Source organism: Odontomachus brunneus, unplaced genomic scaffold, assembly GCF_010583005.1.
Source record: "Odontomachus brunneus isolate Ranch 3 - 2012 unplaced genomic scaffold, Obru_v1 Obru_scaffold_078, whole genome shotgun sequence".
Taxonomy (NCBI): Eukaryota; Metazoa; Arthropoda; class Insecta; order Hymenoptera; family Formicidae; genus Odontomachus; species Odontomachus brunneus.
Genome location: NW_022639528.1, coordinates 311354 through 328666, shown reverse-complemented (window position 1 = coordinate 328666; position 17313 = coordinate 311354). Strand labels below are relative to the sequence as shown.

The window sequence follows — 17313 nt, the reverse complement described above, 5'->3', positions numbered from 1 at the left end:
ACCAATTACATTGACGAATTGCTCAACTGTTGTGCAACTGTTGAGTCTGTTAAATGCAATCAATGGATGCGTTCAGTAAACTCAACAGTTGCACAACAGTTGAGCAATTCGTCAATGTAATTGGTCTAGATTTACCTCTTGTCCACAACCTTGCTTTAATTCTTAAGCCGTAAGAAACTGACCACAGTTGATTATTTTTAAAATAATAAACTATTATAGAATTATAGAATTATAGAAGAATAATCGACTGTAATTGTTCAATTTTTTACGGTTCCGGCATAAATTAACGGATTACGTTCATCATAAACCAGTCTTAAGACGTAAACAGTAAGGAAATTGACCAATTATAGTCGTTGATTCTTGGACCATAAAAAAAAATCAACTACAGTGATTGGTCAATTTGCTTACTGCTTACGTTTTACTGTTTAAGTTTTTCTGTGTGCCACTAGCCTAAAGACCAAATCACACTAGCGATTAGCGATTGACGATTGACAATTAAAGATTAAATTTTAACGAATCAACAAGCTTCAGCCTTGGCTTGCTTTGTTCCAATTGGTCAAGTTCCAATCTTCAATCGTCAATCATCTATCGCCAATCGTTAAGCCCGTATCAGACTATGGATTAAGATTGAGATTTAATTGAAAATTGGTCAATCAGAGGAAAGTTCACCGAACTTGAGCCTAATGAATTTTGCTCTGATTGGCTCAATTTTAATTCAATCTCAATCCTAATCTATAGTCTGATACGGGCTTTAGTGTTATTTAAGCTTAAGAACTAATAATCACTGATTGCTCACTGAGAGCTTTTTTCGCTGAACGCGCCCAATGGCGCTTGCCCAGATGGTCCAACTAAAAAGAACAAACCTCACATCAGCTCCATCTAGGCAAGAGTAAGCGCGGCACAATCATTCCGTCGTGTTGGCAAACCTTGCATTTTTCGCGGTAACGCTTTTCGCGTGCAACGCGCGAGACCACGACGCAGTGATCCTTGAAGGAATCACGTCTTTTATCCACTGCTTTCGCAAGGAACGGAATTCTTTGTTGTAAGTTTCGTGATTTCTATTCCTCTGGCTCAGGTGAGTCCTCGACAACGTGGTCGCGAACGTTTAGGCCAATAACGGACGTTCATGACAACGCGAGTCCATCAGCAAGCTGAGCGTCACAAGAATGCCGGCGACGCGTCACTGTCGCCGCCATTTTGCATTGCCAATGATCCACGATAATTTCGCGTCGGTTTCGCGATCTCACGAGATCTTCCTCGCCGCACGAAAATCATCTGTGACTTCTTTCGTGTAGTGTTGAATTCCTTTTCGTACGCGAGAACTTCTTGTTACGTTTCCGATGCGATTTCGCGCGTCTTCCCGCCATCGCCGATGACGTACCTTGAGTCTTTGTTTTCGCTTTATTGTCGTCCTCTCGATTTTATTTACGAGTGTCTGCGAGCGGTTTCGGATGTCGACGCAGTGTGCTATCGTCTGGTATGAGATAGTCTGTTATCGTATTTGCGTATCGTCTTGTGCAAATGAGTTGATAACGACTGTCTCTTGTTACTCCGATCTTTTTTTCTTTATATGGCGGTTAATCATGCAGTTTTTGCGGCCTCGATCTTTTGTATTTATTCACTTATGTGCATGCCAATTTTTTCGGCCTACCTTGTTCTCTGGCACTTTTTATTTAACTCCATGCTCTTATCAATATATTGTCAATATATGTTGTTTGTGTCCCTAGATTTGTACAAATGACTAAACTGTGTTTGCAGTTAACAAGTAATAATGAGCAAAGTAAAGGATTCTCCACCAACTGATGCTGAAGGTGAAGAAGAGTTCAGTGTAGAAAAGGTTTTAGACCGAAGAGTTGTAAAGGGCAAGGTATATACTATAGTATTATTTATGTAACGTGTAAGATAACTATAGTTTATGAGAAGACGTTATTCTAAATGTAACTCTAAATTATTCTGAATGTAACTCTAAATTACAGGTAGAATATTTTTTAAAATGGAAAGGATACTCTAACGATGAAAATACGTGGGAACCTGAGGAGAATTTAGATTGTCCTGATCTGATCGCTCAATTCGAGGAACAGCGTAAAAAGAAGGAAGCAGTAGCATCTGGCAAAAGAGGTCATGAAGATAAAGACTTGAAGAAACGAAAGAGTAGCAGTACACCAACACCTTCGCAAGCTAAGAAAAAGGCAGGAGCTGAAGAGAAAAAATTGGAAGGTATGCAAGAATGTAATAAAAATTTCTTATAATAATTAGTATTATTAAAAATAATATTTTAGAATAGTAGTATTATTTTCTTATTAGTGTAATAAATCATTATTTTTAATATTAAAAATTTTTTGTTCTTAATTATCAGTATTATTAAGCATTTTTTATACTGATAATAAGAAAAACTTATTCTTGAGACAGTGTGTGCATTTTAACAGAAGGAAGAGAAACAAATCTAGAGATATTCAAATTTTTACCATATTTGCAAATATGAAACTTCCTTTTTCAGGTTTTGACAGAAACCTGGAGCCTGAACGTATTATAGGCGCAACTGATTCCAGTGGAGAACTTATGTTCTTAATGAAATGGAAGGGAACAGATGACGCGGATTTGGTGCCGGCGCGCATCGCCAATGAGAAGTGTCCACAGATCGTAATAAAGTTTTATGAGGAACGACTCACATGGCACAGTCCTGCCCATGATGAAGACAGTTCTACAAAACCTGACCCGGAGTAGCGTCCAGCCTTCCGATACGCGTACACGGCGCGCTTTAGGATCTGCCGTATTTAGCGGCGCTTTCTAATTCGCACGTGACAAAAGAGAGAAGGAAAAATAAATAAAGTAAAAACAACAAAAAAGATAATTGAACAAATAAATCCGCGGATTTCTCTATTGTTATTGCACAGTGGAAATTAAATATAAATTTAACATTTCATTTTTTTAAGAATTTTTGTCAAGTTACGAGCGAGCCAGATCAGAGTCTAATACACGTACATTGTCGAGAAATCAGTGAACTGTATTGACACACAATCAATAGCGTTATTATTTATCAATAATATATAAAGCATAATGCTACTAGTAACATATAAAATATGAATTTTTAAGTAGCAGTCCTACAATATCGTTGATTTACACATCTTAAAGATATTTCTTAAAGAGATATTACACACATTTTTCAATATATATTCATAAAAAATATTCTTACGCTTTTAAACGAGCGGTAGAGGCTCGTTGAACTTGTTTTACTCTTCCTTCTGTATTCACTGCGTATCAACATGTTCAAGCTCTCGCATCTATGCAAAGTGCCTACTCATTCTTCGAATTTGTCAAAGATAATTAAACCGCGATTTAATGGACTATGTGAGACGTGTACGATTGAATTATTTTAATACCTATCACCATAAAAGTTGTACCAAAATTTTACGACGGGAAGAAATAAAAGCATAAAGAATAAAAGAAATATATTTTCGCACACTCATACATAGATGCGGAGATATCAATTGTATACCACTATCATCGGGCTGATCAACTTTCTTGAATCATATATTTGAACATCTTTATTCTCAGTAAAAATTGAGACATTTAAGCCCAGTTTCGCAATTTACTAACCAGAATTTACCTCTCGCTAAAGGTCTATCTAGGTAAACTTACCGTGTTATTCATATGCAAAAAATAATGTAAAACATGTCTAGTGTAAAAGGCATCCTTTCGCTGCACGGATCATAATTCGTTAATTGTATGCAATATATAATTATGTATGTTTATCTGGATAGATGTTCACAACGACTTAAAAAAGTCGTTAAAGTTGTAAAACCAAGCTAGGTTGTGGAAAAGTAAGTCACTTTCGATTATTATTTATTCTGAAATTCAAATACGATTTTTAACAAAAAATGTACGATTTATATATAAATTCGCAGATATATCCAATTAATTGATCCGAAAAAAATGACGTTTCTGGGTATGATGTATAATGCAACGGGAATACGGAAATTTTAAACACAAAATCTGATCTCTCTTCAATTTAGCCCACATTTACGTTGTCTAATGTGAATGTAGCTCGTGCACTCTTTCGTATATTTATCCTCACGTAGAAAATTTTGAAATTGTATAGTATTTTTGTACTTTTCACACTTTCATAATTTAATAGCTAACTTATAAAATTATTTAGAAATGACGGGATCCAATGCCGTTATTGAAAAGTGTCATTTATACTAAATATACGTAGTGCGTTCGATTATCCGAATCTTCTTAATCGACTTTGCCAGATATGAACTTCGCGTCAATGACAAAAGAAATGCGTGTGTATTATACGCGTGTGTTGTACTGACAATGTAAGGATGATATATATATATATATATATATATATATATATATATATATATATATATATATATATATATATATCTCGGTTGTCAATACTTTTCCGCCCGAAGAACCTCGAGAAGATTTCCAAGAGTTCTTTTGTACGTGAGCAATTAATCAAATACTAATCAGAACAAATAATCAGATTTGTATTTTGTCGTCCTCATATCGCTGTGTCGTATCGCCTTAAAGTAAACAAGGAATAAAAATACATTTATCACATAGGGAAAGGAAGAGAGGACTATACTGTAAACGAATGTAAGGTTGTATTTATAAAACATGTTTATTAAGTAATTTATCGTTTAAATCTCTTTATTCGCTTATTATTAGACGTTTGTTTCGCGGCGGGCTTACGTTTCTTTCTACCGAACGGTCCCTTCAACCGCTGGTTTCGTTGTATCTCCCAATCTATTTGCTTGGCACTGGCTCCGTCGCTACTACTGAAAGCATTGCTACTACCGTGCTTGCCTCTCGCTCTGCTCTGTTCCTCCAACATCTCCGCGAATTTCTCCGCTGACACGAATATATTGCTGTCGATTCCCTTCCCCTTTTTCTTCTCTTTGCTCTTACTCTTGGAACCCTGCTGCTGCTGCAGCTTTTGCTTCAAACCCGAAACCAACTCATCGTTCAGATTATCGTCTTCGTCCTCGGAACCGCCCTCGTTGAATTCCATATCGCTGAGATCATCATCCACGTCCGCGAGATCAATGTCGCTCAAATCTTGCAATTTGTCGTCATCCACGATATTATCCTCTTCAAATTCATCTTCGTTATCGTCCTCATCGACATCATCTTCAGATTGATTATCGTTTTCATCATCATCGGACTCTTCATCAACTTTTCCTGAAAATTGCATTAAATCCAATTAGCAGTAGTAACAATAATTCAGTGCAAAGTATGGTTGATAATTATTATTAAGTTTTTGTGCTTATAGGGAAAACATTAAAACCGTCAACTTTAAATTTTAACGAAGAGAATTATCCTTGCCTTTTTGTCTAAACAGATCGACGAGGTTTGCAGTTATTTTATTATTTCTCTAATATAAAAATACAATATTACCTTTCTTCTTTCTGGGCACGATATCGGCCGCGATATCCAAATCATCGAAATCTTGACCGCTCTTCAAGTTATCCAGCATCTCGTTGAATTCCTCGCTGTTAACACTCTCCAAGTCTTCGTCGTCCTCTTTCTTGATACGCTTCTTTATCTCTTTCTTTTGTTTCAAGAACCGGTAAAGAAACAGTTCATCCACCGGTATTCGTTCCTCCATCTCGTTGAGATACGCCGCGCTATCCACGGGAAGGGAGCGTAAGCCTTTTGGTGTATACCCGGCGCGTTGTGCCATAAGATCGTTCTTCCTTTGCACCTTCTTGTCGTCCAGCTTCTTCGGGTTTTTAAAGACGTATCGATCTAAGAATCGTATCAACGTTAAGTCCTCCAACGGATCTCCCGTGTAGTTGATCGGGTTTCCTACGAATGCAAAATCCATATGAGAATCACAATAAAAAAAATATACGTGTGAATATGTGAAATAATTAAAAGTGTATACTTGATATAAGATTGAAATTAAAATAGTTGGAGAATTTGTGTTATACCTTGAATGATCGCGTTTGCGAATAAGGCGACGCTCGGGTGAAAATGTTTGGACAACGCCGTGAGTTCCATGTTGAACCCTTTAGTCGCACCCGCGTAGAGCGGATTCCGACAAAAAGGATCATACAATTTTGTGACCTCCACTTCGACTTTTACGTCCGGCTTCGTTTCTGGCGCGGCTTCCGCGCCAATCATAACGTTTGATAACATGATATTGTCCTCTTCGTCTTCAACTTTAACTTCGTCTATCACATGAATGTCTTCTGTATCCGATAAGTCGTCTCTTACTTCACATACATCCTCTTTCTCGATTTTAATAGGTTCAAACAACATGTGTCTGAGGTGTTTGCGGCTTTGAAGAATTTTAGAAACAATGTACAGTGTTGCGCAGGCCATATTCGCCGGGAAGTATATCGTAATCTGCAGGATTCTTTTGATGAAAGCGTACAAACGCAGCACGCTTTGATCCCGCTGCAAAACTCTGTATAACAGGTTTAAAAACATCGCACGTTTATTCGCCGTTCCTATTTGCGGATCCAAAAGTTTCCTATAGAAGACTGAATAAAATCTGCTTGCCTGAGACTCATCCTTGCCTGTGATCTGAAAATATGATTCTTCTTAATAAACCAAATGCGTCTATGTAAAGCTTATTTATTTTTATATTAATTTATAAGAAAAAATATTATCTTTTTTACTCTTTTGTATAATAATATAAAAATAAATAAATTTTATATTATTATATAATTCACAGAAAAAATATCTCTACAATAATTTCTAATTTGATAATATACAAAGAATGACAAATTATATAAAAACAATATGAAACATTTTAAAACAAAGAAAACACACAATAAAAATAGCAAATTATAAAGAATCTGTTAAATTATGTATAATAACAGTTCTAAAAATAGACAATGCAAGGTATGCACAATATATATTAATTAAATTATTATAAGTATTTCCAATTATAGAATTATAATCTATTAAACAATTTAAAGGCATATTGAGTGTAATAATGATCTTACATAAAAAGATAAATAGTTCCTAAGAATAAGATTCCTAAGATAGAGAATATTAAACGTCATATATACACATATCATAGTGAATGCTATTATGCGATATTTACTTGAAGCAACAAGTTGAGTGCACTGAGGGAGACGTTAAACGACCCAAAGTGCACCACTTTGTAAACAGAGTCGATGTGCTCGTTCATCACGCTCGAGCCTATGTTGGCGAAAGGATATGCCCTATTGACACCCGTTAAAATCGCCGCCATCATCCTGCTGTCGGGTTCTCCCTTCTTCAGACACGCCTTGAAGAAGGCGAAGTACACTTCAATCAACGTGGCGGCTATCTCGTCGCTCTGTGCATCCAAGATGAATTGCGCCAACAAACATATGGCGTAATACTGCGTGCGTTGCGCCACGTTCTTCCTAAACAACAGTTTCTCGATCTCGCGCAGAACCACGAGCTTCATGTTCGGGTGCTCGTGCAGCAGCTTGTTAATACAGAACACAGCCTTGGATCCCACCTTGCAATTGGGATCGCCGATCTTATTGACTATCAGTTCCAGCAGCTTGTGTTCTTGCTCGGCGTTGCCTATCAGAAGATCCGTCATCGCGGCTATGGCTTTCTCGCGATTTGTATCTATCGTGTCGGAAGCAACCGCAGACAGATTCAAAATGAAACGTTCGTATTGTTCACGAAGTTGGTCCTCGTAGAACCAATGCGCCAGCAGCCTGTTCCTTGCGCCGCTCGTTTTGACGATGGCGTTCGACTCATTTTCTAGATTGAGCTTGTCCAAGTCCTGCTCCTCCAATTTCAACAACCTGAATTTGGGATGCAACAAGTCATCAAGGAAAAGTTCCTTCAGGGAGGCGACGATCATGTTGCATTGATTGTGCTTAGCACCTCGTACTTGAGACACTAAGGTTATTAGGCGACCAAGATTGTACTTGGGATTATCCTGTATCAGTACTATGCTGGCTGCTACTTTGTCCGAAGTGGTACCCTGCTTTACTACTGTCTTTAGCCATCTTGAATTCGAATCTTTTGATTTTGACTGTTTCACCTGAAAAGCATTGGTCTCTGCGTCCAAATACCTTTTTCCTTCTTCTTTCAAATCCAGTACATTTACTTCTGACACAGAATGTTTGCATGGTTCCTCAGTCTTCTGATATTCTTCATACCATTTCTTACCAATAGCAGTAAGATTATCGTCGAATCGTTTCATCTGAAAAAATATTTTTATAAGTAATGCAAATAAAAGAAGCAGATCATAGGGAAAAATATAAAACAAGGTGGTAATAACTTATGATTTTTACATTCAAAGGAATTCAATAATAAAAGTTTTAAATCAAAAGATAGGAAAAAACAATCCGAGTTCAAGCACAGGACTAATAGTGCTATATATCATAACACCCACGTCTGTTTTTGCGCTGGTCTTCTACTTATTGTAATGTGTTTGTGTCGTTAAGCCTTGAGATTCTTTATCACTGAAGAGGGCTCACGGTTGAGCCAAAACGTTTGAATGTTTTTAAATTGATTATTCATTTCAATAAATGTTACACGATTTCCTAACATAAGGAAGGTTGTTTTATCCATATGATATATAGCACTATTAGTCCTGTGCTTGAACTCGGATTGTTTTTTCCTACCTTTTGATTTATATCTTTATTTGCAAGTTCTTATTTTCTTTCTAAATAAAAGTTTTCTTTATTTTCATACTTATTTCATATTACTACCTCATTTTCTAAGAAATCACTTCTTGCACTATGTTAAACAAAATTTAATGCTCCCTGAACACTGTTTTTTCTTGATTATGAACACATTATAAGATATATATTTGTTAATATTTCTGATAGTCATTCTGACAGTTACTAAAACAATTATTGCATATGATATTGAATTTTTCGTCTAATGTAAGTATAAAATAGCACATATACTAGATACATATGTTTGGGCATACGTGATAATGCTTTAATATTTATTTTAAAATAACACTCTATAATACCGATACTAAAATAAAGTATAGAATTGTTCGCGTAAGATACTTGTTAACAGAGATTATAAATATATTACTTACCTCGTGGTTAACCTCAAAATCACTAATAAATTTCTTATATCATAAAGACCTCCGTTTATGTCGCTTAGATACGTTTTATTAATAATAATTAATTAATAATAATTATATCCCGAACGCACCTATAAACTGCAATACGTTTATACATATTATTTAAATATCGAATATATAAACGTATAAAGAACGCCGCATACGAATTGACATAAGTAAGGCCCGATCTACAATGGGTGTATATCAGTTGGACACGGGGCAATTGGACACAGTCCAATCACAAGTCGCTGTTCCAAGGGACCCTACAAATGTCTCTAAGTACACGGTGCTGTGATTGGCTGTGTCCAAATGCACCGTGTCCAAGTGCACCGCTCCCATCTACTACATAGATGGAGTAAGGGCCATCACACATAAAATTACATAGCGCATATGCATAGCATAAGATCGTACGGACCAATAAACATTGAATATTAAGTCGTCATATTGACTTGGTTTACATCGTACACTTGATACGCGTACTAAATAATAACTTTCTATTAAGGGACGTCTACATTGGAAGTAAGTAGGAAGTAAGAGTAAGAAATTGACCAACCATACTCGAATGTGAGAAGAATAATCAACTATGATTGGTCAATTTCTTATTCTTACTTCCTACTTCTTACTGCTTACTTCCAATGTAGACGTCCCTTTAGATAATCTTAATATCGACGATATATATATAAACAACGATATATTAAGCTGATATAATACTCATCAAGAAAACGTATTGTATTGCGTAATGCGTCGCCATTGATATGCATTGTCGATATTAAGATTATCTAATAGAAAGTTACTATTTAATACGCGTATCAAGTGCACGATGTAAACCAAGCCATTGATGATTAATGCTTAATATTTGATGCTCAATGGAAGCATATATATATATATATATATATATATTTATTACCATTCAGCTATATACATTAAATAGCCAAGAAGGGGACTTGGTTTACATTAAACAACTACCTCACACATTTCATACATCCTCCATTCATTCATTCTTTCCGTTCCTCCATACTTTCTATATCTATATCACATTAAATTCTCCTCTCTCTTTCTTCTTTCCTTTACCCTATTTCATTTTGTCCTTTTTCTTTTTCTTTTTCTCCTACTCTTTCTCTCTCTTTGATTTTACCCTCCCTTTCTCTCCACATTCTTTTTAATACTTTCCCTTTAATCTCATCGATTTCATCATCCCATATCCTTTCTTTTCCCCTACCTTCCATACTATCCATCTCCTCGAACCATCTCTTTCCCCACTCACATGTATACATATAATGATACATCTCATCCTGCTCCTTCCCACACATTACACACTTTCTCTCTTCCTCCTCTAACCAATACTTATTTTCTAACTCCAGATTACCGCACCTTAACTTAATAAGCGCTCTCACTTCTCCCCCCGCCTTTGCTCCCATCCTTATCAAACTGCTCTTTTCCAAATACTTATGTCCCTCCCCTATCTTCCTTATATCTTTATACCTTTTATTATACTTTGCCTCCCTAATCTTACTTTCTATCCACTGTTTTTGCACGTCTCTTTCCCTTTTTACTATCTCTCCCTCCATATCCCACCCTCTCAATGGAAGCATATATGTTTCGTAAATGTTGGCTTGATATATTACATATTAAATCAATATCGAATTCATCCCGCGTTTGCTCCCTGCACTTTAACGAAGAGTCATTTACTAACAGTGAATCTATATGTAAATTAAGAGGAATGCATTGCCAAGAGTAAGATCTTTACTCGACAAATCTTTAACCTCGATTTTCTCGAAAATGAAGTTGCAATAAAAAAAATGTTATTCTTTTTTTTTACTTATTTTTGCATAGAATCGCTATGTTATTAATTTTTCACGTATTATTCTGAATTATATGTTCATGTTCTTAATACTTCGTTTATAATTGGCAGTACTGCGCATGAGTACAACTCAACCAATCAAATTCAGGCATAGTTTAGAGATACCTCGTCCCTCAAATCGGCTTCACCTCCCTTGCCATCAACTCAGCTTACGTTCTATCCTTATATTCTTACATCCATGGAAGGACTTTGTAATAAAGTAAAATGAAATAGTAATTAAATATATAATTTTATATTGTAAAAGCATTCGTAGATTTTTTACAATAATTTGCTACATAGTTTATCATACCAATTTGCATTTCATTAAAACAGCATACATAATTCCAAATATATAAAAGAAAAATTCATATTTAATATAATAAATTTCATAAGATTCGATTTTTTAATGCAACGTTATACATTACACCGATTTGTAGATGATATACTTTTGCGCGTGACATAAATTACAGATCCATTTAATACTGTAAAATATAAATTAAATTTGAATAAAAGATATTAGACAATATTATTGAGTTATATAGATCAGTTGAGCATAAAGGATTACATTCATTTATATATATCTACTCTTTTGATAATGCTATCTTACAAAATAATCCTTGATATAAATTTGACAACCCTACTTAAATAACCAAAGAGTGATGCATTGTAACTACTTGTATGTACAAATAGTTTAACAAATTAATAATTTCAGAACTATACTTGTCATGAGCTAATATTATCGTCCCTAAATATCTTTTAAATTTACATTACAATGTAGAAAATATCATGAGCATCCTAGCATCTGCCACTCACAGATTACTCTCAGAAATAATTTGCTCATTTGGTTAAAATATGGTTTGAAGTTTTTTGTAATGCAATTTGGAGTGCAACCAATGATCTGAAATGAGGACACTTATTTTTTTATTAATTTCCAATTCTATCACTAAATCTACATACCAAATTGCATAAAAAAATGTTCAAACCATTTTGAGGTCAAGTAGATCTTCTGTACAATTCCGTATAGCAACATAATCAATTATACAAACAGAACTTTTACATAATACATAACTATAGTTCGTACACACAATGAAGTTTAAATTCGTAATATATATATATATATAAAGTACTGGCACAATATAATGTGCGATTGAAAGTAACAGATGCTATATCAACTGTACATTATATCAAGAGTATATACGGATGCAAAAATGGTAAGCTAACATTCAGAAATGGCATTATTCCAATACTGTGAAGGCATATCTTTTTAGTTCATATAATGAATTGTGCAGTTTAATCGTTTTAAGAAAAAACTCACGTATCACAAACTGCGCTTTCGAATGAAAGCATAAAGAGACATACACCATAAATGCACCCGACTGTAAGTCTATAAAAAAATATTAATATCTATTGATCTAGTCCTCGATGTTTCCTTTTCATTCTCGCATACGGTCCAATTTCAGGATCCATCACAAAGTCATATAAAACTGACGCCCATGAGTTATGCTGTGGCAAGTTTTCGTAAAATTCTGCAGCTATACGTCTCACCTGCATAAAAATGTTAAAATTAAACAACAAATAAAAAACATTATATTATCATTGTATGATACAAAAACTTCATATCTTATATTAATAATATTATCGCACAATTAATGTACTACAATAGTTTTTATTATACCTCTGGTAATCTAGAACCAGGCACTGCAGGGAAGTCATGGTGCTCATTATGATATCCAACATTGAAGGTGATAAAATTTAGAGGACCATAATAACTGTATGTCTCGAAACCCTTCCTATACATGTAGTGTTCCGATATAAAGTGTCCTGCCACAGGATGTAGCCCCATTGCAAGAACTGAGCCAATGAGCAGGTAAAATAACACTTTGCCACCTAAAATCATATTTCTTTTTTAACAATTTAGCATTACTATTTATTTAAATTTAATGATAACTAGCTAATCAGTTAAAAGATAAAATGTAAAACAGTTGATAACTTTTAACTTAAACTAGAAATGTAGAAACTTAAACTAGTTATTTTAAAATGTATAAATCTTAACTTATTAACTTTTTTGTATAAGTTAAAATAATTTCCCCATCAATACTTAAATCATTGCAAGCTTCTAACAAATATAAAATATAGAATAAGAGAAAAAATATAGAATAAAAGAAAGAATATAGAATAAGAAAAAGAAAAAATAATGACAGAAGATTTTTTTGTCTCTCTTAGCACTAGTATTCTTTTCTTGTATAGAATCTTGTATAGAACATAAATTGGTATTAATTTACCTAACCCTGCTATTTGCAAAATTAATATTATCCACAATTTGTGTTATAAATCATAAGAAAATTTTAGAACTTACCAAAATAATACCACACGCAGCCATCAAATATCAATTGTATCACAAGATTAATGTATTCTAATGGAGTTGGTTTTTTTGGATACGTTATGAGAGGACGCAGAGAATAGAAGAATGGTTGCAGGAACAACCAACAAAATTTCCCAAAAGTCGTGCAAAATAACTTTGCCTCTAATAATGTTGGCAAATCTGTATCTAGTTTTTCATCTCCTTGATACTAAATATAACAAGTCAATATACAAAACAAAATATGTCACATGTACATATATATATTAAATTGAGAATATATGTGTATTATATACATTATATGTATAGATACAGTAAATCAAGTGAAGTATATTCATTTTTGTGATACTTACACGATGGTGCTCAAGATGATATTTTTTGAAACTAATAGACATTGGTATTCCTATTGGCAAATTTGCAAAAAAACCAAATAGTCTGTTAGCCATGGGTCTGGCATGTCCAAAGGCAAGATTATGAGCTATCTCATGTACAGCTGTAAGAGAATGACATGTAAATGCTTTACAAGAATTATAAATTAGATTAGCATAATGTATCAGAAGTGCTAATACACTATATATTAGCATACATATATTTTACTATCTTAATGAATCCATACGATTAATTTATATGTAAATATACAGTATATTAGTATTCTGATACATTACAACATTTATCTCTGCTAACTTAATAATAAAAATATATACATACCAAGCATAAGAGAGTGATTTATCACACCACCAAAGCAATATGCTAATATTAATAGTTTTGGGTAACTCAAATCTTTTACTATAAAGAAGGATAGAAATTGTACTAATACCATAAAAGTGACTATCCATTTGAAATTTGAATCATATCCAAACAATTTCTTAATTTGTGGATATTTTTCTAAAACACAGAAATTATTATTTTGAATAAATATTCCAAATAAAATATTAACATATATTACACACATTATTTATATATATATATGTGTGTGTGTGTTATAAATAATACATCAAGAATACAATAAAGAATACAAAATATTCTCAAATTATACATTAAGTTTGAAGTTTTATTGCTCTCAGTTTTATATCGAAAAATACATTATTATAAATTTTATAATAATATTGCAACAAAAAGCTCGATATACAAAATTATTTCATCATAACTATATTTAATTAGAATAGTCATTTCTGCATGAATAATTGAGGCTTGAACGTGATGTCTACTCTTGGAGAGTGATTCAGCCACACATACACATCTAACAACTACTTAAATTTCGTAATAGTGATCACAAAATAAGAGCCGGTTTCTCGATGTAACCGTGATAGGACAAACATATGCATATATTCGATTTTCTTTCCTTTTGTACCTAGAATTATTTTTCTTCGTGTGGCGTGTGGCTCCTCCGTGTAAACCCACTCGAAGTCTGTCCTCGAGACATGCTGGCCCATTTTCGTAAAAAATTTCACGCACAGAAGACAAAGGAAACTAATCTCAAAAAAAAACTACACCCAACGACATTACTCGTGCGAGAGACGGCCGCACACTGCAAACAAATGTCGTTGGCGACATCCGGCGAACTATTATCAGTATTGTCGTATTACCGAGATATAGAGTGTCCTAAAAACATCAGATTTCTGATCGCTTACTACATTACACGATAAATATAGAATCACGTGTCTTTTTAACGGGAATTTCGTCGACTACACCGTTATTTTGCGAAAACAAAAAACTTTCGCTAATAAATAGTCAATTATTGAATCTTAAATGAAATATTCATTGTATTTTTGATAACGATCTGTTAAAATAAATTTGGAAGCGAGACTCGACTATATATTTGGTTATGCCATAAGATTCAAATTGTCACAGCCCTTTAATTTTATTTATTAATGAAAAACGTTTTTCCTAATTCGTTATCAAGTGTCTGCGGTTGGCAAGATATTTTCGGCAAGCAATAGCGGTTCGTAAATTCTGAGACATCCTGTGTACATACATGTAATCACGTAATTCCACACAATAGCTGGAAGCTATAATTGTACAGAACTTGTGACATGGAACTTGCCGTTTCAAGAGTTATCACGCGAATGTGCGAAATGATTCAGTGTTATCGTTAATCATTTTTTTCCGACCTTTGGGTGTATATATAAGAATGAATGATATCAGTAAAAAAAAACATTCCAGGAACTACTAGGCGATGCATGTAACGCAATTTTATATATCTCTTAGCGATACTGTCGTTATCGTTGTTATCATTGCGTCATTTTTCTATCATATAATGGCTGCGTTCGCTTTGGGCGCTTATGCGCTATAAGCGTTATTCTATCTTCTTCCCGCATGTAATGAGCGATAAAGATAGAATGACGTTTACAGCGCGTCAAAGCATCCAAAGCGAACGCAGCCATTATATTTGCGTAAGGATAACATAACGATAACGACATAGATTTGAGTAAAAATTATTGTAACTATTTGCGATCGTAAATAAATGACATTGTAAATCGATATCAACGCACAAGGATTGACGTAGACGATGTTATGCATTATGGCTTATGAGCCTTCTACAATAAGCTATTAATCATAAGCAATAGTTGACTAACCACAGTCGATTATTTTTGAAAATATTCGACTGTGATTAATCAATTTGCATGCGGTTTATGATTAATGACTGAGGCTGCGTTCGGAAACGTCACTCGAGTACTCTCCCTCTCTTTTTATCTCACTCTTGTATTTCGCTCACTCCAACGGCGATCGTCTAGTAGTGTGTAAACAGTGTGTGTTTCCGAACGCAGCATAAAGCTCATCATATGAAATGATATACTGCATGTGCATAGCATAAGACTATATGAACCAATGAGCATCAAGTATTGAGCATCAAATATCAATATGGCGGCTTAATACTCGATGTTTATTGGTCCATACGATCTTATGCTATGAGTGCGTTCGGGGAGCACACTACCAACGCTACTGCGTTCTTCTATGGGTGCTTTCCAATTGCAATATCCCTAGACACTTTCATACACACGGCGACACAAGTTGCATTCCAAGGCTGCGTTCCGAAATTTACTGCCAATACTAAAATTCTATAATATACGTAACATAAATTATAGATTTTTAGTACTGGCAGTACATTTCGAAACGCAGCCCAATTGTCGTAATCGTCGACACAACACTGGGTGCTTTCCAGTTGCGTACACTGTTACACAAAACCAGTTTATTGGTTGCATATTATCTTACAAGATGTTTTAGATAATATGTGACCAATAAATTGGTTTTGTGTACGTGTGTCAAGATGTGTTAAGCAATTGGAAAGCACCCACTATACATCTCGTACTCAGCTCGAGAGCTACTAGTCGGCTTTGTAAACTAGTGTTTTCTAGTGAAAATTAAAGCTAACAAGCGTAGCGGCTTGAAAAGGGACTGGCATTTGCGACGTGAAATGGATAATATTTTTTTTATTATTTAGATTTTATTATTTATTATTAAAAAATACCAAAATATAAGCATAGTTGAAAAATAACCCTAACTCTATCCGACATACATACACATTAATACACACTTTGTTCCAATTGAATCATGCATAACGTTATACTTTGTGCATTTCTGTGTACATATGTGTCAAGATGTGTTAAGCAATTGGAAAGCATCCATGAAGTTTTGTTAAAAAACATTTTTTTTATGCCAATTTGTGATATTCAATTAAATCTGTATTATTTGGTAATTAGGGCATGATTAATCTTTCAGTTCAATTACTGGTTATAACTGGTATTATCAAATATTTCATTAAAATTATGATACATATCTATTGATTTATTGACTTTATTTCCTGTTATTTCTTAATCGCTGATAAATCAAAGTTTTATATAGATATGTGAATTTTGTGACTAATTCCATTAATTATTTATTAATAAAAATATAAAACTGATCTGCTTTCTTGTTAGTTTAGGCATTGGGACATTTATCTTATATGGTGCAAAAAGGATCATTGGTTTCTTTGAATTTCAAGTAAAAATAGTAGATATTTGGAATTTTATATATATATATATATATATATATATATATATATATATATATATATATATA

General features: G+C 34.0%; 3 protein-coding genes across 7 annotated transcripts; 1 reads left to right on the top strand and 2 right to left on the bottom strand.

Moving 5' to 3' along the window:
* The first annotated feature begins 889 nt into the window (after positions 1–889).
* On the top strand, positions 890–4225 carry LOC116847506 (chromobox protein homolog 1-like). Of its 3 annotated transcripts, none has more exons than XM_032822594.1 (4): positions 890–1042; positions 1759–1867; positions 1977–2217; positions 2498–4225. In XM_032822594.1, exons 2-4 carry the CDS (start codon positions 1772–1774, stop codon positions 2722–2724), a joined length of 564 nt encoding a protein of 187 aa, XP_032678485.1. In that variant the 5' UTR covers positions 890–1042; positions 1759–1771; the 3' UTR covers positions 2725–4225. The 3 variants fall into 3 exon arrangements, with proteins under 3 accessions (XP_032678485.1, XP_032678487.1, XP_032678486.1); XM_032822596.1 differs by having other exon boundaries at positions 944–1075; XM_032822595.1 differs by lacking the exon at positions 890–1042 and adding an exon at positions 1201–1477.
* Positions 4226–4594: 369 nt separating this feature from the next.
* Positions 4595–9238, bottom strand: LOC116847499 (CCAAT/enhancer-binding protein zeta). 3 transcript variants are annotated; one of them, XM_032822582.1, is made up of 5 exons: positions 9148–9238; positions 7070–8176; positions 5946–6543; positions 5410–5820; positions 4595–5193 (listed from the first exon to the last, which is right to left on the bottom strand). In XM_032822582.1, the coding sequence occupies exons 2-5, from the start codon at positions 8174–8176 to the stop codon at positions 4646–4648; spliced, it is 2664 nt and encodes an 887-aa protein (XP_032678473.1). In that variant the 5' UTR covers positions 9148–9238; the 3' UTR covers positions 4595–4645. The 3 variants fall into 3 exon arrangements, with proteins under 3 accessions (XP_032678473.1, XP_032678469.1, XP_032678472.1); XM_032822578.1 differs by having other exon boundaries at positions 9029–9233; XM_032822581.1 differs by lacking the exon at positions 9148–9238 and adding an exon at positions 8688–8996.
* A 2902-nt stretch (positions 9239–12140) lies between these two features.
* Positions 12141–14856, bottom strand: LOC116847504 (sphingolipid delta(4)-desaturase DES1). Its single transcript, XM_032822591.1, has 6 exons — positions 14606–14856; positions 13963–14139; positions 13608–13747; positions 13252–13465; positions 12571–12782; positions 12141–12440 (listed from the first exon to the last, which is right to left on the bottom strand). Exons 1-6 carry the CDS (start codon positions 14685–14687, stop codon positions 12300–12302), a joined length of 966 nt encoding a protein of 321 aa, XP_032678482.1. The 5' UTR covers positions 14688–14856; the 3' UTR covers positions 12141–12299.
* Positions 14857–17313: the final 2457 nt, after the last annotated feature.